This window comes from Centruroides sculpturatus, unplaced genomic scaffold, assembly GCF_000671375.1.
Source record: "Centruroides sculpturatus isolate CEXI.00-Female unplaced genomic scaffold, Cexi_2.0 scaffold42, whole genome shotgun sequence".
Lineage (NCBI taxonomy): Eukaryota > Metazoa > Arthropoda > Arachnida > Scorpiones > Buthidae > Centruroides > Centruroides sculpturatus.
Genome location: NW_019384399.1, coordinates 375,942 through 400,322, shown reverse-complemented (window position 1 = coordinate 400,322; position 24,381 = coordinate 375,942). Strand labels below are relative to the sequence as shown.

Genomic DNA, 24,381 nt, shown 5'->3' with positions numbered 1-24,381 from the left:
TTCGTGTTGAATTTTCATCGGTGTTAAGCTTAACAAAAATTTTTTTAAATAATAATCGTCGCTGTTGTATCGTTAAAAATTAGAAAATTAAGCCTCGTTTAAATACTGGCTCCCTTTCATGGTCGAGCCATGTTGCCAGCTAAAACACGTAAAAATACTATTAAAGTAGCCAAGACATAGCCAAACATTGTAGCACCACATCACTAGCGGACATTTGAATTTGCTGACTAGAACGGTCAATTAACCATCACATCGGGGTCGGATAATCGATGCTCTACTGTATTATTGTTTTATTTACATTATTTAGGATTCATTTACAAGCTTTTATTACTTCTGGAATAGTATGCTTCTTAAGTTGCTGTATTTTCTGTTGTCCATAGCTAAAATTATTGCAGATTGCAGGATGATTTAATTAATTTTTTTATTTTAAATTGGGCAAACAAAATTATAACAATTTATATGAAAAGAAAAATTGTTAATTTTGGAAAAATTTCAAAAAAGAAGTGATAACATACAATTTACCATTTGCTATTTTTCCTTTAACATTGCCTACAATTTTGAAAGATTGTAAAAGATTTCCTCTCTTTAATCTTGTCTTCAGTCTTACAGTTTTAAATGTTTGCATAAATGTGTTCCATTAAAGATGTCATCTTTCTGATACTTTCTTTCTTCTTTACTTTCTTCAATACTTAAGAAAACTTATGCTTGAAGAATGGATTGTTTTACCTTCACTTTTTAGCAGGGCTGTGGAGTTTCGTAAAAATCTACCGACTCTGACCAGGGGCGGACTTGTTACTGAAAGAGACCTGGAAATTCTGATGTCATCACGTGACCTCAGAATAAAAGATTCAATAAATAGAATTCTAATAAAGATAGAATGTACAAACTTTTTATTCCAAAGCTAAAAGACTCTTCTAAGTAATACATAAATATGTATTCGTTAACTTTTACTTTTCCGGCTGTTATATATAACAGAGGAAAAGTGTAGTAGTCAAACTCACAACAAATATACGTTTCTGAATTTTCACAAAAACGTTTATATTACAAGTAAAATGTATGTACTGTTACAAAAGCTCACAAACAACAATTACAAAATGTCAGGTGTAACAAAGTTCAAATACTTTTAATCCACGACAACAGGTCTGTCAAAAAGACACCTTGTGACGAACTTCTTCCAACGTTAGTTACCGCACAGCGAGGCGAAACAATCTTCTAGGCCAGCTTAGGCAAAGTTAGAATGAACATGAGTTCCCTTAATGTGTCCTAGGTGAACTAAACTTCCCGCCTAAACTCAATCCTTTTATACGGATTGAGAGAAATGGAATTCCACCAATCAGCGCTTAGTAGCACTACAAGACGTCCACTGATGGTACGATGTCTTCCAGCCAATTCACGGTCAAGTTTCCAAAAGTTGTCTGATTGGCGTTCCCATGGTGACAACCGTCGTTTGTTTGAAAATACGGAAAAGTGCGGGAAATCGTATGTCGGCCGATTTTACCCTGACAGTAGTGCTCAGTCAAAAAATGACCCTTTCCAAATTTTTACATTTTTGGACTCAGAACATCTTGAAATTTCGAGATATGCAAAAGATTTGAGGTTTTTTCTATATGTGTGGATGTTAGACTGTATATGTGGGGCATGATTTTGTTCACCCCGTTTGAAGCCTAATAATTTCTGTGGTCAGAGTGGTTGGAATCAGAGTCAGATGGTTTAACACAGGAGTTAATTATTAAGTGTCAAAGTGGTTGAGCTAAATCATGTCCCCATATACGTTCTAACATCTTAGGCAAGAACATCTTAATGGGTTTTACTGTACTATTATAAAATGACAAAAAAGTTTACTTTGAGGGTAGAGACAAATTTTTTTTTTTTTATTTTGAACACTAATAATGAGTAAAATATTTATTAAGAGATATGACACATGACCACTTTTATGTCTTCACTCTGTCAACCTTTAATTAAGAACCAAAATTTAACAGTATTAATGCCCCTTTATACGCAAGCCACATTTCGTTTCTTAAACTTTACCCATTCTGAGATATTGTTTAATTAATATTTCAGAACAGAAAATAAAGAAGTTAAACAAATTAGACGCCAACACATACACGCACACAAATTTTTCCTCTGAATTTTTATTGACTTTTTGAGGGGTTCGAGAGGTCTCCAAACGTGTGTAGATTTGCAAAAAAAGACCTGGAGGGTCAAATTTGACACAATTCCAATACTTTTCCATTTTATATACATAAGAAGTTGGGAAGTAAAAAGGAGTCGGAGTTGGCGGATTTTTTGACGACTCCAACTCCTGATAAAATATCAAAACTCCACGACTCCGACTCCACAGCCCTGCTTTTTAGTTTAAAAATAATGAAATTTGAAAAATATTCAGTAATTTGTTTAGATATTTAATGATTTGTAATGATCTCTTATTGAAAATTATTGAATATCTAGTTTATTTTGTGATTTTTCTGCTTCAGTAAAGCATTTGAGAATGACTTTCTTATCCAAAACAAATAGTATTTGTTAAATAATTATACATTTTTACAGTAAAAGAATGGTTCATTTCTGATTCATCTAAAGTATTTGATAAGTAATATAATTTATTTTTTATAACATTTCAAATATGACAAATACATTTTGAAATACAAAACACACAAGTTTTAATATATGACTAAATTTTATCTTTATTCCTTTAATCTTGTAATAAAAAATCTTGTAATAAAAATCTTGTAATAAAAAACAGGCCATTAAAATCATGTTTAAAATGATTTTAGTTCATATATTAATTATAATTTGGTTATTTTGCCATTTTGCTTAATTGTATCTAACAAAAACTTTCCTCATTGAAAGGTTTTAGAAAAAAAAAATTAAATTTAACATAAAATACAATTTAAACCAGAACATTTTAATGAGCTACACATAGTGAGCATTTTCATTATTTTTTTTAACTAGAATGAAAAATTAGCAAAAGTATTTTTTTAAATAAATCTTTGTAAATTATGGTATTAATTGAATGTGTGTTTAAATTTATTTAATACTAGCTGCAAGTATCCACTTCGCTGGGTTTTTATTTCTTTGTGCATTTATATGTAATATAGTTTATATATATGTAAAAGACTGTTTCTCTTCCTCTACAAAATCTTTCTCTGATTCGATGTGTTTCCCTATAATTTTCAAGTTGCTCTTCTGCCTGATTATTTCTGTCTTGTTGATAATTTTCTCGTAGCAATGTTAGATGTACTTCTCTTTCTTCCGTGGTTTCATTTCTCCCTGCCATCTTTTGCCTTTGAGATATGATTTGAGACCGCAAAAATTCTTTCTTACTTTTTGGCATTGTTTTGTATATTTTTACTTTTTTCTGTTATTTGTACACTTTTATTTATAAAAAATCAACTAAAGAATGTGCATCACACATCTCCAAAAGCCATCCCCACTACTCACACACAACAATCCTTGCACATAACAATACTCACACATAACAAATCTATTCCAAAACATTTAAGATTAAGATTACATTACAGCCAATCTTACCTGTTTTCACAGAATGCAAGAATTAAATGCCCCGTTTCCAGACTAATTAGAGAATTTTTACATGAGTCTAAAAATATGTTCAATTTCCCGCAAAAAAAAACGCATCTGTGCCTGTAAATCTTGCACGCCGCCTTATCTTAACACTTCCATTGTTAACAATTTCATTCTTAACACTTCCATTGTTACACATTTTAGAAGTCAATCACTTTCAAGCACATATCTCCTGCACCCTTATAGCTATCGAGATGAAACCATCATAGTGCACAATGGGAGACTTGGGGCTACTACCACACACAAACACCATTCATGTACGATGTGTAGTTTTGGCTACAGAGTGAAATATAGAGACAAACATGTCCATTTTTATATATATAGTGCATATCCATATCTATATATCTTTTTAAAATCACTACTTTACTCATATTGTTAGTAATTTAAGAATGATTATAAAAATTGCAGATTTAAACATAACATGTAATATGGGAATTTAAAAATATATATGTGAAATAAATTAATATTAATGTAAACTAATATCATATGTTCATCACACAGTACATTCTGTTTTACATTACTGAAACAACATTTACAATGTGAATGAAATTTTATTAATATTACATAATCTCAGAGCTCTTTTATTTTAAATATTTTTAATATTACTGGAATGATATAATAAAGTATTTTTATTTTTCTATGAAAAAGAATAACAACATAATTAATTTTTAATTATTTTTAGCCCCAACAAATAGATTTCCAATGCAGCAGACAGTTTCTACCTCAATTGCTCCAGCTATTAGTGTTGTTCCTGTTCCAAGAAGTTCTGTAGCAAATTCAACAATTTCTCAGAGACCATTACAAACAGTAGTAGTATCAAGTGTACCAATGAACACGAGTACATTAAGTTCTGGTAATACTGTGACCACACCTACAGAAATGAATCAGTTAACACCAACTAAATCTACTCAAGTCATCACAAAGCAACAAACAAATGCCGGTAGTTCGAGCACAGTTATGATCTCTTGTGTAGCAAAAGTAAGTAAATTTTACATATTTTATTTTTATTTAATTATTTTCTTGGCTGTTATATAAAACAGAGGTCAAAGGTTGAGAGATAGATGGGTTGTGTGTCATCTCAAGTATGATTAGTCTAATTCAGTGGTTCCCAATTAGTTTTTCCTACGTACCACTTCAAGAAAGAGCTAGAACTTGCGTACCCCTTATAGCAGAAATTCATATTAATCCATACTAATATTATAAATTCGAAGGCAATTCTGGCTGTCTGTCTGTTACCTTTTCACGTCTAAACTGCTAAACAGGTTTTAATAAAATTTGGCACAGAGATAGCTTACATGTTGGAGATGGACATAGGCTACATTTTACTACGAGAAAATATCTTATTCCCATGAGAAAATTCAATATAATGGGGCGAAGCTGTGGGTAGACAGCTAATGATAAATAGAATAAGTTTTTTTTTTGCATTTATTACCTTTAAAATACAATTCTAATAATAATGAAAATAACATAATGTTATTTAATTTTAATGTGACAAATGTGCACGATTTTCTTTGCACAACTTTGTAAAATCTGGTTGCTTTTTGGTCAGCTTCAGTCTCAAGTCATCTTCGAGTTGAAGTCTGTGACGATGTTTAGTTTTCGTGTTTGTCATGGCCGAAAATCCGCTCTTGAAGTTGTATGTTGTGCAAAATGGTAGTAAATATTTTATTGGTGCTTTGCTGACATCATAAATTCTAGCCCGATTTAAAAGCGAGATGTCGCAACTGATTATTAAACTCAGTGAAGTTTCATTATACTCTGCAAGAAGTCACGTTGTCGTGCGCGAGAAATAACAGCGACAAAAATTTTCAAAATTAATTTGGCGAAAACAAATTGTGTTAATTGTACAATTTTTGTTTCTTGCGTAAGAATTTCATTTAGGTATTGTCACAAATGCATTTTTTTGATGAAATTTCAAGAATATTTTTAGTTATAAATAAATGAATTTGTGCATTTGACATCATGTTGTAAATTGCCGAATTTTTGATGGTCCACCCATTATTGTTTTGATTGCTTCATCTCATGCATTTAAATTTTAAATTGACCGATTTTAGATTGCCGTGCATACCCCTTCATGCAATTTTGCGTACCCCCAGGGGTACGCGTACCACTAATTGGGAACCATTGGTCTAATTGATGATTTTACTTGTTATTAGCATTTACAATTTTTTATAAAACTCATTCCTACCTTCAAAATGAAGCTTTTTGCCATTTTATAATAATGAATTATCTAAAAAAAATGTTAATAAAGCATCATAACAGATGCTGCCAATGCAGTTTTAAGCATTGTTTGCCAGGAAAGTTAATCAAATCAATGCTGGTGTTTTTTATATTGCCTTTCAATAGTGCAATAACATTATTAGAAAGCAAAATTTTTTTCAATCCATACAATTGAACAAACCATAACATTATAGAGAGATAAAAATTTGTTAGAATTCTGTAAAAATAAAGAAATAAAATAAAGGGAAAATGGTATAATCTCTGCTCATCTTTGTCTTGGCTAAGTTTTTAAAAGTGTAATGTTGTTTAATTTCTTTAAAATCTGTTATAAAATTTTGTCATAATACTAATTTATTTTAATTGAATTCAAAATTGCTCCAAAGAGTTTAGTTTTGTTCTAATTGTATATACTTGAATAAGCTTGGGAACCAAACGAAAATGTTTTCAAGATCTATTTGTATTATTAAACATTTCATTCCAGTAGCATCAATACAGTAACATCAAGTGTTTTTTTTTTTTTAACTGAAAAATAGTTTACAATGTTGCCATCCATTTTTATTTAAAAAAAAATAAATTTAAACTTTACTTTATAAATAAGATATTTGAAGAATTCCTGAATAATTCTGTAGTCTATTAAGCAATGCCATCTAGTTGGTAAGCAAAATTTATCACTAGCAAAGTAAGCAATATGATTAGTAACAAGAAGTACTGTAGACTATTTGATTTGCATTGCTAAATTTGTTTTGAATAAACTGTATACACAACTTTTTTTCAAGAGGAAGAAGAGTGCTTGGCTTATTCAAGTAAATTCAATATACTGTATAACTGAGAAACATTATGTTATAATATAAAGAATTTTCTGTAAAATAAAATCTAAAAAAATCAGCAACAGATAAAATCTAACTAATAACCAAATACTTTTGTTGGATATATAGGAGATCCTCATTAACTCAAACTCAGATAGTCAGATAGAAACTCACATCCCATAGAGTTTTACATGTTAAGGAATTTGGTTAGTTCGAAATATAGCTGCTTTGAAATTCAAAGTGAAAATTCTGTCTGAATTGTGATACACATATGTTAATTCGTTTATTTAGATCAGTGTTTCTCAACCTCTAACGAATCGTTGCCCCCTTCAATAAAACAGTTACGTAGTATCGCTCCCTTCACTTCAAAATTCCGAGGCCCAGGACCAAGGCTAACGCCAAATTCGTACTGCATTGAATAGACTATTGACTAGTATAATGTTATTTGTTTAATTATTGTACAATATAACGAATAAAATATCTAGTTATTCTTAATATAATGTTTTACCCAGAAAATTTTTTTTGCCCCCAAAATATAAATTGTTACTAATCACCCCCTCAACATGGAAAAATGCCCACATGGGGGCGATATCGCTCCCGTTGAGAAACACTGATTTAGATCAAAATTCCTCTATTATACAAGATAACAATAGACTAAGAACAACTCTGATCAAGTCAATATGGTTTTGCTTCTAACATATTTTCGGGTGTCACCTTACACATAGACTTCACCCTTTTTTTTCTCGTATCTCATAAAGTAAGGCTGATTTTTGTGATCACAAGATTGGGTTGTGAGTAGCAGATTGAGATATTTGTAGGGCTCTAGGCTACTACATTTGGGCAACTTACTATTTTTGGTCTGTTTTAAAAATAATTTGGACTACATTTTGAGGAATTTGCTTTCCTTTTTATAAAACCTATCTGGCAATCTGTGAGGTTCTCACTGGACAGGTACTATTTACCTACATTTTATTAATATTATTATTTGTAATTATTAATTAATGAAAATAACATTCTGTATATATATAGCTACATTCCATTTGCATAATAAATTATGTCAGTTATGTAGCATTTGGCATATTGTACAGAAATATGTAACTCTTGGATAATTTGAAACACTGTAATTTGATGTCATGATTATTTTGTCCCTTGAGTTTTGAATTAATGAGGATTTCTTGTATAATGCTTGTCTACGTATTGAAGTAAACATTTAACATATAAACTTTTACATAATTAGTAATTTATTTGAAAATAATTAAACATTTGTTTTTAATATGACAAAACAATTGGTTGATAAAAGGATGTATTGTTTTCTGGATCTGGCTAAATGCTTGTTTTTGTATGTAAATTGATTCTGTTATATCATATATTCAGTTATAACAGACATTATTTTTTCTCCTAATAGAAAATAAAAACTTGACTGACTTGTTTTAATAAAAGATGATGACACTGTGCAAGATAATTGAGAAAAGATAACAAATGACTATTGACATGGATACAAAATTTTACATTATTATAGAGATTGAAGGTGGAAAGAAACATTTAGGTTTGAAAGAAATTTTGTTTATTTAAAGCTGTGAACACAATTTGGTGTAACAGAGAACAGATTGGAAACAACTTCAGAAATGTACCCTATAATGATATTGAGATAGCTCTTTTGAAATGATTGAATAACAAAATCACATAATGNAAAAAAAAAACAAAAATATAAATATATAAATAAATAACGATATTATAAAGTATAATAGACACCGCGCGACAACTTCAGCGCGATAAAGTTATTGCGACACTCGCTATCGGCAACGGCGACAAATTAATTGACGTTTTTTTACCCCCTCCGTGAGTCGCATGGGTCTGTCATACCCATGCGACTCGTAAAGCATTTTTTTTCTAAAAAATGAGCGTTGCTATGCAAAAAATTTTAACAGCATGTTAATCTAATGAAAAAGTTTGAGGAATATTAATTTTTTCAAATTTTTCAAAAAATATTTAATAGTAAAAACTTTTGACTAAAAATCGCGTCGGGTCTGTCAGACCCATGCGACTAACAGAAGGTTAATAATTAAATATTAATTGTCATTGAATAATTTAATTTAGAAATTTCTAGAAGAAAAGAGTGATCTGGAATAGGTTTAGAATCAAATCATCATACTAGGCAAAAGTAAAAGCCTTCTGACCTAAAAATTAGATTATAAATATTAATTATATATATAAATAATGTGATTTTTGGTTAATTGAATATTAGGCTATAATTTACGTTTTTGAATAGAATTGGTACTTTTTAATATTAGTTTATATCAATAAATGTGTGAGATGGATATTTTTAATTTCTGTAATTTATATTTTAATGATTTTTTTATCATATCTTTTTCATATTATTTTGTATTACATAATTCTGAATTTATTTTTACTTATTTTTAAAATATGTAAAAAAAATTTTATATTCTAGCATCCTGCACCTCTTCCTTCCCATTCACCTAATCCTGAATATCAACATTTCAAAGCACTTCCTCCAAAACCAGCACTAAAAATCTCTAGAGTTTCAAGTGGTGAGTAGAATTTTTATACAATATATATATAATTCACAAAATTATTGTTAAATATCAAATATTTTTATTGCCATTAATGTTTAGAAACACAAACTATGCTTAAGAAAAGTTTTTTTTTTTTTTTTTTTAAATTAAAGAATTGTAATTGAGTAATTGAACTGAACAATCAGATTTTAAAACCCAAAATATTCATTACTTAATTTTTTATAACAGCATTTATTACAAAGTATTACTGATAAAAGAATCATTCTAAAAGTGTATTTTAACAAGATATGTATTTATTTAAATATTTTTGTGTCCTATAGTGGTAATGCATGGTCTTGTTCTTGGTTTTAGTGTTTTCATTACACATCCCCAGAGGAAAGGTGAAGTTTAGTAATTATCCTTTGTAAAGTATCTGTGTAGTTACTAACTGCAATGCCTTCTGTATTTCCAATATACCTCTTTAATTGTTTATAGTATAAAAAATATATATGTTACCGGTAAAGCTCGAAAGTCGTTAATATGTACATTACCTAGGTAATCTGCAGATTAACTAGGGTGATCCGTTAAAGTTGCTAAAATTGTTCTATTTCTCAAATTACCTAGGTAATGTGCAGATTACCTAGGTAATCTGCAAATTACTTACTAGGCACTCGGTAAAGTGAAAATAAGATCTTTGCTGGAACAACAGCAACTTTTCTGTATGCTTAAATTAACATAATGTTCTTTATTTAATTTTCGATATCTAAAGAATCAAGTTAATACAATCAAACAATCAACAAATTAGTTGATAGAATCAATCATCAACCAATTAAAAAACATACAAAAAATCAAACGGTTTAAAATATTAATACAATTAGGGAAATTATTATATAGATAACCATCTATGGAATTTTGGGACTTTTAGTATATATCTGAACTGAGGGGACCGAGATGACTTCAACGATACCCTACTTTTGAACCGGAGACGAAAAATAATAAAGTTGTCATACTTTTTCTGGTGATTGCGTGATATAATTGTGCAGTTAATGTTACCTATGGTGAGTAAATGGCAGCTCGTCTCTGATTACAGCAAAGAGAAGAAAGGAAACAGTGGGGACGCACGTTTTGACCTAACCTAAGTCTAATAAATTACCATGTCTAATAACCTATGTCTAAATTACCTAGTCTAATAAATTACCACTGTTTCCTTTCTTCTGTTTGCTGACGAGCCACCATTTTACTCACCATAGGTAACATTAACTGCACAATTATATCATGCGATCACCAGAAAAAGTATGATAACTTTATTATTTTTCGTCTCCGGTCCAAAAGTAGTGTATCGTTGAAGTCATCTTGGTCTCCCAGTTCAGATAGATACTCAAAGTCCCGAAATTCCATAGATGGTTATCTATATAATAATTTCCCTAATTGTATTAATATTTTAAACCGTTTGATTTTTTGTATGTTTTTTAATTGGTTGATGATTGATTCTATCAACTAATTTGTTGATTGTTTGATTGTATTAACTTGATTCTTTAGATATCGAAAATTAAATAAAGAACATTATGTTAATTTAAGCGTACAGAAACGTTGCTGTTGTTCCAGCAAAGATCTTATTTTCACTTTACCGAGTGCCTAGTAGGTAATTTGCAGATTACCTAGATAATCTGCACTTTACCTAGGTAATTTGAGAAACAGAACAATTTTAGCAACTTTAACGGTCACCCTAGTTAATCTGCAGATTAGCTAGGTAATGTACACATTAACGACTTTCGAGCTTTACCGGTAACATATATATATTTATTTATTTAGCCTCTTTAGAACAAATAGAATTAGCATTGGGAAGGGCATCCGGCCATAAAACCTATGCCAAAACTACATGGAAGTAAGCTATAACTGTGTTAGGATGTCTCCTGAAGCGATGCACAGTCATGTCGCCGAAAAACTATGTCAAATGAGCTGGGGCTACCGAACCAACAATGGATTCAGATAAAGAAGTTAGTCCAGAAAGAGAAGAGGAAGAAGACAAGTATAAGAATAGGTACTTTAAACATTGGAACATTGAATGGGAAGAGTAGAGAGTTGGTGGATCTTATGCAAAGAAGGAGAGTGAACATTTTGTGCCTGCAAGAGACAAGATGGAAAGGAAATAAATCTAAAGAACTTGGTGAAGGGTGAAAGCCATCTGTGAGTGGAGCGAATAAGGGAGGAAGGAATGGAGTTGGTATTGTGTAATGGATAAAGTTCTAAAAGACAGTGTCTGTGAGGTTAAACGAAGGTGTGATAGAATTATGAGTGTTAAGTTGGACATTGATGGAATTTTCATTACGATTGTGTGTATGCTCCTCAGCCAGGTAGTGGAGAAGATGAAAAGACAAACTTTTGGACAGATCTTGACCAAGTTATAATGTGTGTTCCTATGAATGACAGATTAGTCTATGGGGCAATTTAAATGGTCATGTTGGGAAGAGGAAGAATGTGGAAAGAAGAGTTCTTGGGAGGTGGAGTGTGGGAGAAAGGAATGGAGAGGGAGAAAGACTAGTCAATCATGCTGTGGTTTTTGACCTTGTGCTAGTTAGCAGCTACTTTGAGAATAAAGCGGATCAACTGGTTACATACATGAGTGGAGGTAGATCCAGCCAGATTGATTTTTTCCTGTGTCATAGGAGACATCTGAGAGAATGAGAAACAGTAAGGTGTTAAATGGAGAAAGTATTGGTGCACAACATGTAAAGTACTATTTTTAACTTATTGCTCTACAACGATTTTCGTTCCGGAAAGAGTCAGTACCTAACAGGTACTTTACGCGGGTTCGCGTTTGTTAGTTTGCCAGGCCTGGACTTTCGTGTGCACCGAAATAAATTAGAGACAAGTTAGTCAAAAATCAATAAAAGTATTTAATAAAGATCTAGGAATAACTATTTACAATATTTATAACAAACAACAAATTTATTCAATCAAATAAAATCCAAACAAAATCAACCCGACAAAATCACAATCTTATTCTAACTTAGAACTATTCCCCTTGGAATTCCGACAAATATCAATCCTTAACTTAAGGTACAGAAATTCTTACAACTACAAATCCTAACCGTCACCTCAATTATACTAGAAACCTTTTCTCCAACTCAAGACTTTTCCTATTCCTCGATCCTCAAATCGAAACTGCAATCACTTCGGACTCTTTCCTACTGGACACCTCGTTCACTGCTACCAGCAGACTATGCTTATTCCTTTCAGGAGCTCACCTCTGCTTTCTTCACTTGAGCTACGCTATTTATAGTCTGAGGTGACGTCACAGTTTCTAAGTGAGACACTCCCCTCATTTACATACTTATACGTAACATTCACTTTTTTCTTGTTTATCTGGTAGCTTAATTCCTGACAATACTTTGTTAATCTTTTACAGTCTTTTCGTGAACAATTATCGGGATGTTTCCTTTAAGGTTTAACAAGTCTCCTAAAAGTCTGTGGGGTGTTCCCCCCCCTTTCAGTGCGGGCTTACTATCTGCCGCTCGGGCGTGCACGTGAGTGCAGTTGCTAGCTATGGTGCTTTCTTTTTTTCATCGGTGAGTTGGTTTTATCTTCTCTTTTTAACTTTCTAAGGTGATGGGTGAGGAAACCTTCGTCCTAACTAAACATAAGCCCCAAACAAAATATAATAAAAGTAAAATAAAAATAACGCTCGGACTTGGTTCCATACAAACATAGTCCTCCTGGTGGATTGTGACTGTCTTATGGGCCATTGTAAGAATTGTGTTAGCCAGATTGAACAAAGGATCAAATGGTGGAGATTGAAAGAGGAATAATTAAGGAAAGAGTTTAAGGTAAAAGTGTTAAAAGAAATCCAGTTTCCAAATGATGTGCAAACATGGTAGTGGCTGAATAGTAATTGCATTTTGAAAGTTGGAGAAGAGGTTTTGGGAAAAACTTCAGGGAAGAGATCGCCAGAAGAAAAGAAACTTTGGTGGTGGAATGCTGAGGTACTGTACAATCCACAGTTAAACAAAAGAAAGAGGCAAAAAAAGAAGATGGGATTTGATGAGAAGGCCTGAAGATAAAGAAACTTACCATTTGGCAAATAAAATGACTAAAAAAGCGGTGGCTATTAGCAAAAGTAAAGGCTTTAGAAGAGGCTTATAAAGTTTTTGAAAGGAAAGGTGGTGAAAGGCAGTTGATGAGAATTGCCAAAGCAAGAGATAAGGCATCAAAAGATTTTATCTCTATTAAACTGATTATAGATGATAAAGGAGTGGTATTACAAATTTACGAAAGGGTCAAGGAAAGATGGAAAGTATAGTTTAGGAATTTATTGAATGAAGAAAACCCCAGAACTTTATACAAGAATGGAAAGGCAAATGAAGATGTGGTGCAAGATATTAGCAGAGAAGTAGAAAGTGTGCTTAGGAAAATGAAGATGGGGAAAGCAGTAGGCACTGATCGGATTCCGGTTGAGGCTTGGAGAGATTTGGGAAAGGAGGGAATTGATATTATCTGGGACATTATGAAGAAACTCTGACAGCAGGAGAAGATCCCAGATGAATGGGGGAAGAGCATTCTTGTGCCGATCTTTAAAGTTAAAGGAGATGTACAGAATTGTGGAAATTACAGAGGTATAAAGATATTGTCCCATACTATGAAGATTTGGGAGAAAATTGTAGAGAGAAGGATTAGGCAGGAATCTGAGATTGGAGAGGAACAGTTTGGCTTTTTGCTGGGAAGGAGTATGACTGATGCTATCTTTCCTCTAAAACAGCTGATGGAAAGGCACAAGAAAATGCAGGAAGATTTGCACATGGTGTTCATAGATCTAGAAAAGGCATATGATAGGGTACCAAGAAAAAAGGTATGGAGATGTTTGAGGGAAAAGAATGTTTCAGAGAAATATGATAGGCTCATCAAGGAAATGTACAAGGGAGCAGAGACCCAAGTTAAGAGCAGTGTGGGCACTACAGTTAATGTTGGTTTACATCAGGGATCAGCCCTTAGCCCTTATTTGTTTGACCTGATAATGGATGTGTTGATGTATGACATGAAATGTGAAGCTCCATGGAGTATGCTGTTTGCGGATGATATTGTGCTGTGTGAACTTTCCCAAACCAAGACTGAGAATAAACTGGAAGATTGGAGGAAAGTTTTGGAAGAAAGAGGCATGAAGATTAGCAGAACTAAAACAGCTTATATGACTCTGAATGGTAGAGATGAGTGTAATATTAAAATCCAAAATGTACTGCTCCCTTTGGTTCCAAGTTTTAAATATCTTGGGACATTTGTTGAGATAGGAGGAGGATTGAACTCGGAAGTGCAGCATAGAATTCAATGTGGATGGATGAACTGGAGGAAGCTGAGCGGTGTGTTATGTGACAAGAAAGTTAGCTGCAATCTGAAAGGAAAATTGTATAAATCAGTTGTTAGACCTGCAATGTTATATGGAGTGGAGACATTGGCAATAACAAAAGCCCAAGAAAGAAAGATGAAGATGGCAGAGATGAGATTGTTGAGATGGATGTGTGGAGTGTCAAGGAAGGATAAAATAAGGAATGATTTTTATTAGAGGCTCTGTTAGGGTGAGCTCCTTGAGCAAAAAGATGCAAGAATGTAGGTTGAGATAGTTTGGCCATGTAGAGCGAAGAAGCGACAATTATGTTGGAAATATCGGAAAACTGGTAATGAAGGAAAAGGGAAAACCAAAGATAAGGTGGAAGAAGACTTGAACCAGAGGGGACTTAAGAGAGAAGCTGTTGATAGGGAGAAATGGAAGAAATGTATTAGAGAAGGAAACACTGACCCATACAAACATGGGAAAAGGCGAGGATAAAGAAGTTGTTTATAGTATGTGTCACATTTCAAAGGTACAGTGGATTTATTCCTGTCCACTCTATCATCTACAATTTCATTTTGTTTGAGCCATTTTCTTAAAGTGATATGTGAACTGATATCATATTTTACTGATGTAAATCTTAGGAGTAGTTTAACACTTACAGTAATTGGCATCATGCTCAAATAATGAAGTTGTGAGGACATCAGTCCCGGAGGTTTCATCCTCAATGTCACTGTCACATTTAATGACAAATTGCAGACCATATTTAACCTAGCCAATGTTGAAATTTTTCTTTGTTGTCTGTGACACCATGTTGAATTTTGTTGATGTTAAGCCTAACAAAAATTACACATTTTTTAAAAAGTAATCGTGGCTATTTTATCATCCAAAATTATTTATTTATTTTTCACAAACAAAATAGATATATTAATAAACTAGTCGCTATAAAAATTATAGCAACTAGCGACATCTAGTTCCAAAAACGTACTGATACTGTAACGAAATATCTTGGGTCCACTGGTCAAGGTCAGAGGTCATGACCCCTGAGAATTCTCAAGAATAACATAGGACAGGTTAAGAGCTTCCTTGATGTATTGAGGAGAATCAATGTTATTACAGCTTATAAACAACTTAAATAGATACTTAAAAAAGCAGATCCATAAAAGCAAACACTACCAAATGAAATCTGTTATATGTCTGATTTTAAAATCGTTTTATTTTATTGTTTTTTTTGGGGTTTTTAATTTTGAATATTGTTCATTTCCTAATTTTAAACATTCTATACTATTGTATTCAAGTTTTGGTTGCCTAATAATGGTCATTTAAAATGATCAAAACATTTGCAGTTAATTTTCTTGGTGGAAATGTATTTCATTTCTTTCCATTATTCAAAGTATTGTATAATAATATATTTTTTACCAGTTAACAATGTGGAGCATTAATGTTACTAATTACTATAAGCCAACCTTAAATTTTATCATATTTGAAAAGCTGCTAAATTATTGCATTAAAATACATAAATTTGCAAGATCTTTCAAAAATAATGAAATTATTTTCAACGTAATAAATATAAAACGGAGAAATATTAGAAAACTAACATAGACTAAATTTTACCTTTTAGTAATGTCATCAGTAATTAGTCTAGTATCAGTAAACTTAACTATTTTGAAAGAGGTCCACCAGTGGCCAAATGGATGAAACCACTGAACACTGATAGTTGGTCACAGGTTTACAACACACCAATGAGCTGGTCACATGGAGTTTTTCAGGCTTTCATTGTATGTCTAACATCTAAATAGAAGTCAGTTTTTCACAGAAAGTCCTCCTGAGAAGCATCTCCCTTGGCAGATCATACATGTGTTGTGTTGCCACATCCCATCAAACTAACTATTTTGAAGGAAATTTTACATAATGGTTAGTTTATGGACAAGTCAAGATACAGAAATATTATTTCAAAAATATTATATAAAAAAGAATATTGACCATAATAAAGAAAAATATGAAAGGCAAAAAGTTTTTAATCTTGAATTAATTAATTTTAATTAAATTAAAAGTATTTATTTTGTGTGTGTGTGTGTGTATTGTTTTTATGTAAAATAATAGTAATTACTCAGAATAGCAAAGTCAAATAGGGAAGGCCTCGAGGACCTGAGTTCCCTTACCTTTGTAAATAAATAAAAAAAAATTGACTTCATTAAACACATTATGCAAATGTACAGTATATACAATATAAAAAATTTATTTTTATTCTTCATCCACAATGGTACAGAGTTGAATGTAAGTTTGCACATTCTAACTCAGGTCCCTTTAATATCTGTTCTAATTACTGTTGTTCAGCACCCCATGTTAGATACCCACATGCTGCCATTGCTACAGCATGGAAAAGATTAAGATTTTTATGTTTAATTCCTGGAATGTGTCTTTGATCTGTAAAGCAACAAAATATAACAGCAATTTACCATATTATGAAAAAAAAAATCACAAGAATATGATGGTTTACTTTTTTGTGTGTAAGACAAAGTGCTAAATTTTGCTAGAACAACTATTTCTGGTTTCCAATGTGTTCTCTTGCAACTATATGTAGTGTTTTTGTATTATTTGCACTTAATTATCAAAGAATGAAGTAATTTTTATACATATTTACACATTAGATATGGTATCAAATTAGAAATCTTATTTTTCTTAAATAAGAATTTCATGAAATTGTTTGGTCATGAAATATATTTATATTGTTTTATATTTTATCTATATAATCAAAATAAAATAAGTATTTTTTACATGTTATAGATTGTTCAATGAATCATTAGTGTAGAAGTTTTTATCAGAAAGAATATATGTAATAATATATAAAATTTCTTTATTCATTTTTAGGCATTGTTCTATCTTGGAATATGATTCTTAACAACACCCATGCAGAAGTATCTAGTTACCAGTTATATGCATATCAAGAAGGTAATGGTCCACCAAATACTAATTTATGGAAGAAAGTTGGTGATGTGAAAGCCTTACCATTACCAATGGCATGCACATTGACACAGTTTGTAGAAGGACACACGTATCATTTTGCAGTCAGAGCTGTTGACATACACAGTCGCCTTGGACCATTCAGTGACCCAACCAGTATTGTGCTGGTGGGAAGAAACTCAGTCACTAATAAATAATTCATTTAAGGTACATATCTTGTCTGTATTATAATTTAGTCATGAGTTCATTAAAGTACATATAATATCAGTTTCAAATCATTTCTTTTTAATATTCTGAAGAANACAAAAAACTGAATACTCGCATAACAGAACTCGTTGAGACGGGCATATGAATTGGTGTGCAGGTGTTGGTATTTAAAGATTGCTGTTTATAAGGGCCTGCCATACTAGAGAAAGATTAAGCTCATCTTTTTGGTTGAAATTTTGCATGGAGGTTATATATTAGTGAGATTGATGCTATTAAAATTTGGTGGTTAAAGGTTGAGGGGGTCATGAGTCATGTCTTGAGTAGGGTCAGACTTAATGACAATTTTACTCATTATTAGCATTTATAATTTTTTATAAAACCCATCTTAATATATATTTAGCTTGATATAAGGACATTCATAAAAGTTTAAACATCATAAAACAAGCCTTGATAATGGACAAGACCATCTATATCTTTAAACTATCAATAAGTGAGGACAATGTGTGCATTTGATATTTTATTTGTGATTAAATGAAATAAAATTAGAATTGTATTAATAAATCTAATTTTCTTTATTTTGAACTTTAAAGTCACATCTCGTCCTATATGCAAGTAAATGTGGTATATATATTTAGCTTGATATAAGGATATTCATAAAAGTTTAAACATCATAAAACAAGCCTTGATAATGGACAAGACCATCTATATCTTTAAACTATCAATAATTTAGAAAAAAAAACTGGATTCCAAAAAGTTAGTAACAAAGTGAAGGAGAATTTTAACTAACCAAAAACAAAGAGAAAGAAATAATTGTTTCTTTATCAATGAGTTAAGATGGTATACCATGAAAATTCAGTTTTGTTCATTTTATATTAAATGAAAAAACCTTGAAACCTATCTTTCTATTTCCTTTAAATGTTATTCTCGACTTACACGATTTCAATTTTACATTGACCCAATCTACTTTGTAAATTGAGGGTTAACAGCAATATCAAATTCATTTGAATTTAAAAAGTATGAGGTTTTTTTTGTTAAGTTTGATCTGTATTTTTGAGTCATATTTGATGAAAATATTGTCAAAATTATCTTGCAGCTCTTTTCAGAATCATTTACTAGATGTTGATCTATCTTATTCACTTTATAGTTTCAAAAAATCACTCTTGATTTTTTAACTTTGTGTGTACTTGATATCATAAATTAAATTTGTAAAACAATTAAACAGTCCTGATCTTTACTAATTTCATTAATGAAAAATTAAGACTATACAAAATAAATTTTGAGTCCTTTTTGCCTATTATCATCCTTTTATTCCAGTTCAGGAACCACAAAACAGCCGGCAACATGAGATCATTTTTAATTTTGTAAGTTTTTTGATTGTGTTCATTAATTATTTGTGGAAGTATTGCTTCACATTGCTGGCTGTTTTGTGGTTCCTGAACTGGAATAAAAGGATGATAATAGGCAAAAAATGACTCAAAATTTATTTTGTATAGTCTTAATTTTTCATTAATGAAATTAGTCAAAATAATCCTGGGCTTCTATGTACAAGTCCTGATCTTTGTTATTAATAAAATATTTCACAAACTTAGTAAAATAAAAACTCTCTATGTTTAATAATTTTTATCTAAGAAAGGTCGTCGTCTTACTTTTCCATCAGACTTTCCCTTATTGCTTGCTTTGTAATTTAAGGGCATCTATTTCAGATTTATGTTTATTCTCAATAACAGCAATATAATGACATGGCTTGTCATTAAGTTAATATTTTAATGGTATATTTCTCAGACTGTATTTTGCTTACATGTTAATTGATAGACGAACACAAATGTATATTCAATCTCAAAAATTAATTTTTCCCCTGCATTTTCAGCCAAAATTCAATACATCTTCCATGTTTTTCCCAAACTTATGGACCAAAGTGCCAATTGCAAATTCAAAGCTTAGTGACTACATTTTGATAGTATAAATTGCAGTTGAAAACATCTTTTGCAATACAGTATGTAGTAGCAATTAACATTTCTTTTTCTTTCCCAGCTCTGTTATACATAACAGAGAGAAAGTATGGTAATCAATTAAAAACTGATACTCAAAGATTTTTACAGTTTTGGACTCGGACCTTGAAACATTGAAAAATGCAAAAAAAATCTTGGACTTTTTTCCTGTATGTATGAGTGTTAGTGTGTGGGGGGCATGATTTTGTTCACCCCCTTTAAAGTTTAATAACTCCTGTTCTTTTTATCGAAAATTTATGAAATTTACTAAATTCAGAACCTGTTACCAGTGTAATTTGTGTGATAAAATCTCCCTTTCACAAACGTTTTTGAACTTTAGAGATAGTTCTTCTTCAGGTAAAGAAATTCCGTTGGAACGCTTCGAAAAATGGAACGTGGATATTCAAACAAAAAACTGAATACTCGCATAACAGAACTCGTTGAGACGGGCATATGCATTGGTGTGCAGATGTTGGTATTTAAAGATTGCTGTTTATAAGGGCCTGCCATACTAGAGAAAGATTAAGCTCATCTTTTTGGTTGAAATTTTGCATGGAGGTTATATNTAAGAATTGGCAAAAAAAAAGGTTCCCGATTTGCCCAGCTTCACATGAAGAAATTATGTCATCAATTTTACAAGATTTTTCCTTAAAGTTTAAAATTCCAGTAATTTTTGCAAGACAATGTGTGCATTTATGTGCATTTGATATTTTATTTGTGATTAAATGAAATAAAATTATAATTGTATTAATAAATCTAATTTTCTTTATTTTGAACTTTAAAGTCACATCTCGTCCTATATGCAAGTAAATGTGGTATATATATTTAGCTTGATATAAGGACATTCATAAAAGTTTAAACATCATAAAACAAGCCTTGATAATGGACAAGACCATCTATATCTTTAAACTATCAATAATTTAGAAAAAAAAACTGGATTCCAAAAAGTTAGTAACAAAGTGAAGGAGAATTTTAACTAACCAAAAACAAACTTTTTGCCATTTTATAATAATTAAAAAAATATAAAAAATTTTTAATAAAATAGCTTAACAGTTGGTGCTACCAAAATTTTAAATGTTACCGGGAAAGTTAAGAAAATCATTGCTGGATTTTCTCTGATTGGCTACAAGTTTGGCTTTTGTCCTATATGTTGAAGAAAGTCAGGCAACAGAAACTATTCACAAACTATTTCTTTTAAGGTATGTCAAAAATGTTTTATTTATACCTAATACATCTGTGTACCATACTTGCTATCATTTAATAAAATACCATACTTCCAGTCAAATCTATTAATGTTTACTGTGTAGGAACTACTGTATTTCAAAATATTTTTTTCATGTTTCTGTGAGATTTGAGATAGGCTCAGCTGTAGTTTGTAATTTCATAGCAGGAGTTTGACCTTTTTAGCAATGTATTTTTAGAAATATCCTTACATAGTGAATTACTTTTTTTCAAAAGTTTTACATCTTTTACTTTTTATATGTTTATACACACAGTTCGTATTAATTTTGCAAGAAACACATTGGCAAACAGAGAAAATACTTTTACAAAGGGCTTCACACAAACCTTACAGGAAATTGGTTCCAATAGATTTGGCTGAATCTTTGATTTTTTGTAGTTCTAGTGATCCCAATCAAAAGTTTCCACGGGTACAAAGTCAAAAAAATGGACAGATTTTGAGTTATCAAGCATCCAAGATCCAAAATCATCATAATTTGCACGTGTATTGCAAAGCCCCAAATCTTTTTCATTTCAAAACAAAGCAAGTTTTTCAAACATTATTTATGTTTGGCAATAGATTGATTGCAGTACTCTTACTTATCCTTGTCAGATTTATTATAAGAGATGGTCTAAAAAGTCCTTCACATCTTTGAATAATAATATTACATTTTCCAACATTCATCTTCATTTAGTCAAGCCATTTGCCATGGAAGAAATGCTTCATTGCAAATGCAGCAATGCAAATTTATTTTTTAAATGACAAAGTTAGAGAGCTCCATTTAATTAGTCCAAAATCATTTTATGGATTCAAATAAATACATTTAGAACTGCATAATTTCCAGTTTTAAGTTTATGAGGAGTAAAAATGATATCATTTCACAAGAAGGTCAAGATAAAGGACCCATCATATTCTCCAGGCACGACTTCATATATAACTACATTAATAAAAATTAATATATTTTCAGTACGTTTGAATGAAAACGGAATAAAGGCATATCCTATTTTGGAATTATGGAAGTTGATAATTTTTCCTTATCAACATGAATTATTAAGTTATTCTTACTTTATTCTATTAGACACAGATAAAAAAATATTAGGTAATGTAAAGTATTTTTTAATTTTAATCATTTTAAATTAATATAAAAAGAAAAAAATCAATAAGCACATTTGCCAATATGGAGAGCAAAACTTTGAGAAAACAAATTCTTATTTATTCAATAATGAATATATTACCTCAATATATCCTAATGAATAATTTTTTTGACTGTTACCAAGATTTGGTGGAATAAGTCTTGTCAGAAGGGTAGTTATGTGCTTCATAGCAGATTGTGCTGTACTTAATAGTGTTGTATGAACCCAAAAGACATAAGAATTATGATACTCAAACTCATTATATTACATAATAATGTTTCAATTAAATGTGTTTAATTAATACAAAGTAAAAATTGAAACTGATAAACACTACTTTGTTTTCAATTAAACGTGCTTAATTGAAAACAAAGTAGTGTTTATCAGTGGCTTGCCGTGACATTTGATGATAGGAAAGCTGTGTTTATGTAACAAGCCGAATTCCAGGGGCAATCGGTTACTTGCGGGTCAATGATAATCTAGGGTCCATTCGTATTCCTTTGTTCGATTAACCAGTAAAAACCGCAGACTTCTCCAAATGTATTCTTAATATCACAATTGCATTCCGAATCGCTAGCCACGATAAGAATAAAATTATAAAAACTTACTTGGTGAAATAAAATGTGTGGTGGATGTACCGTAGGTACATACCTGGTACAAAATATTCTTCAATTCTGTGAATATACTTTTAAAGAAAATTATAATTAAATATAGTTTTGTGAAGAAACGTACCTAAAAATAACATAAAATATTCTTTACGTTTTAAATCTTAAAACAATCCACTTAGTCAAGTAGCTCCCTACCAATGGCTAATGGATGGAATCAGAAACCGTCCTGCAGTGCATACATGCACACGGGCTGCCAAATCCCGAGGGTGCCGATACTGGTCAATGTCAAATGTCTCTTCTGTCGCATCACTAGTATACCTCAAAGGACACGACAGGGTTCTTGTAGATTTTAAACGTTTCTCGTCATAGCTGTAAAAATCTAAATATATTTAAACTTAATAGATTGTCGGTCATTTGTTTTCTAACTAATTCGTTTTAGGACCAGGTGTCCACGGAAATTTCCAAAATTTACTTTTCAGTCACTCTCATTGAACTGGAAAAATTTCTGACTTTATTACATCTAATATTACGAAGAAATCAGTCCCACTGCACTCGGCTAGAGATTAGTTCGGTTAACCACCAAAGTTTAATAGCATCAATTCCTCTTATGCCTGAAGCTACCGTATCAAATTTGATTTCTTGATCATTACTTCATCCTGAGATATTAACTCTTAGACATCCTATTGTCCCCTTGTTATAGCTTGTGAATAAGAGGCATTAATGCTATTAAACTTTGGCGGTTTTGAGTCGCTACTAAGGAAGCGAACAAGCTTCCTCGGTAGCGACTGAAATTGACAAATCTTGTGAAGTAACGACTCGAACGAAACTTTGCTAATAAAATGGCGTGTTGTGAAATGCCAGATTTTAAAGTTATTAGAACGGCAGATTTCAGAGGTCAAACATTATCGTCTACCCAACATTCGAAATACAGCCAAGTTCTTCTTGCCAAATTTTTTAAAATACCTATTTTTTTCCCTATTTTTCTTGAAAAATTGACCCAGCCTATCTTAACGTATTATACCTTGCACAGGAATTCTTCTCAAGAAACAATTAATTTAATAACGACAGTACATCGAATTTCGCAGTCCAGTTATATCAGTTAAGTCTATGTAAAAAATTCCATTTAAGTTCTATTATTATTATTTTATTAAATACAGGAGTATTTTAAACGACATTAAAAGTGGCGTGTGTAAAATACCCTTACCACGTCTACGTTTTTTACGCAAGTTAATGTTTTCATTCGCAGTGTGTAGCTTTTATTATAATCTCATTCTACTATATTCACATTCTGTATTTATCATTGAAATGTGTATTACGTATGTTAATCCATTTCTGCTTTTTGTGCACATTCAATTTATTCTATGAGAAATACTGGTAAAGCAATCATTTGGAATCTTTTTCACTTGCTGTGAAAAAAATTTTTATCTACATAATTAACAAAAATTCATTTGAATACGAATCATTACAAAAATTTGAATTTAAATTTTAATGGCGAAAATAAGTGAAAAGTAAATTGTTACCAGAGTCTCTTCAGCCATCGGTCATATCGACCGATGTTACCGCTTCACGGGACGTGGATCCAGATGTTAAATTTTGGGAAGCGTGTTCGAGTTGTGAATAATGTTGTTTATGCCTAGCGGTGTCGAGGCACTTGTAAATAAAGGTGTTGTTTATAATGCACGTGAATTGAAAGATTGGTGATTGGGTGCGACGAACGAGTCGTTGTTTGAACTGTGTGTTTCAGCGTGAGGGATGTTGTTGTTTATGTGCGTGGATGTGAATTACTAAACTAATGTGAGTACGACAAGAGGAAAGGATAATTTGAAC

General features: G+C 31.3%; 1 protein-coding gene across 1 annotated transcript in view; it reads left to right on the top strand.

Moving 5' to 3' along the window:
- Nucleotides 1-17,703, top strand: part of LOC111618585 (activating transcription factor 7-interacting protein 1-like) — a 94,453-nt gene extending 76,750 nt beyond the window's left edge. The window contains exons 12-14 of the mRNA XM_023360141.1: nt 4,262-4,557; nt 9,055-9,154; nt 17,310-17,703. Of these exons, the coding sequence (XP_023215909.1) occupies nt 4,262-4,557; nt 9,055-9,154; nt 17,310-17,599 (686 nt within the window). The 3' untranslated portion in view covers nt 17,600-17,703. The remainder of the gene's footprint in view (nt 1-4,261; nt 4,558-9,054; nt 9,155-17,309) is intronic.
- Nucleotides 17,704-24,381: the final 6,678 nt, after the last annotated feature.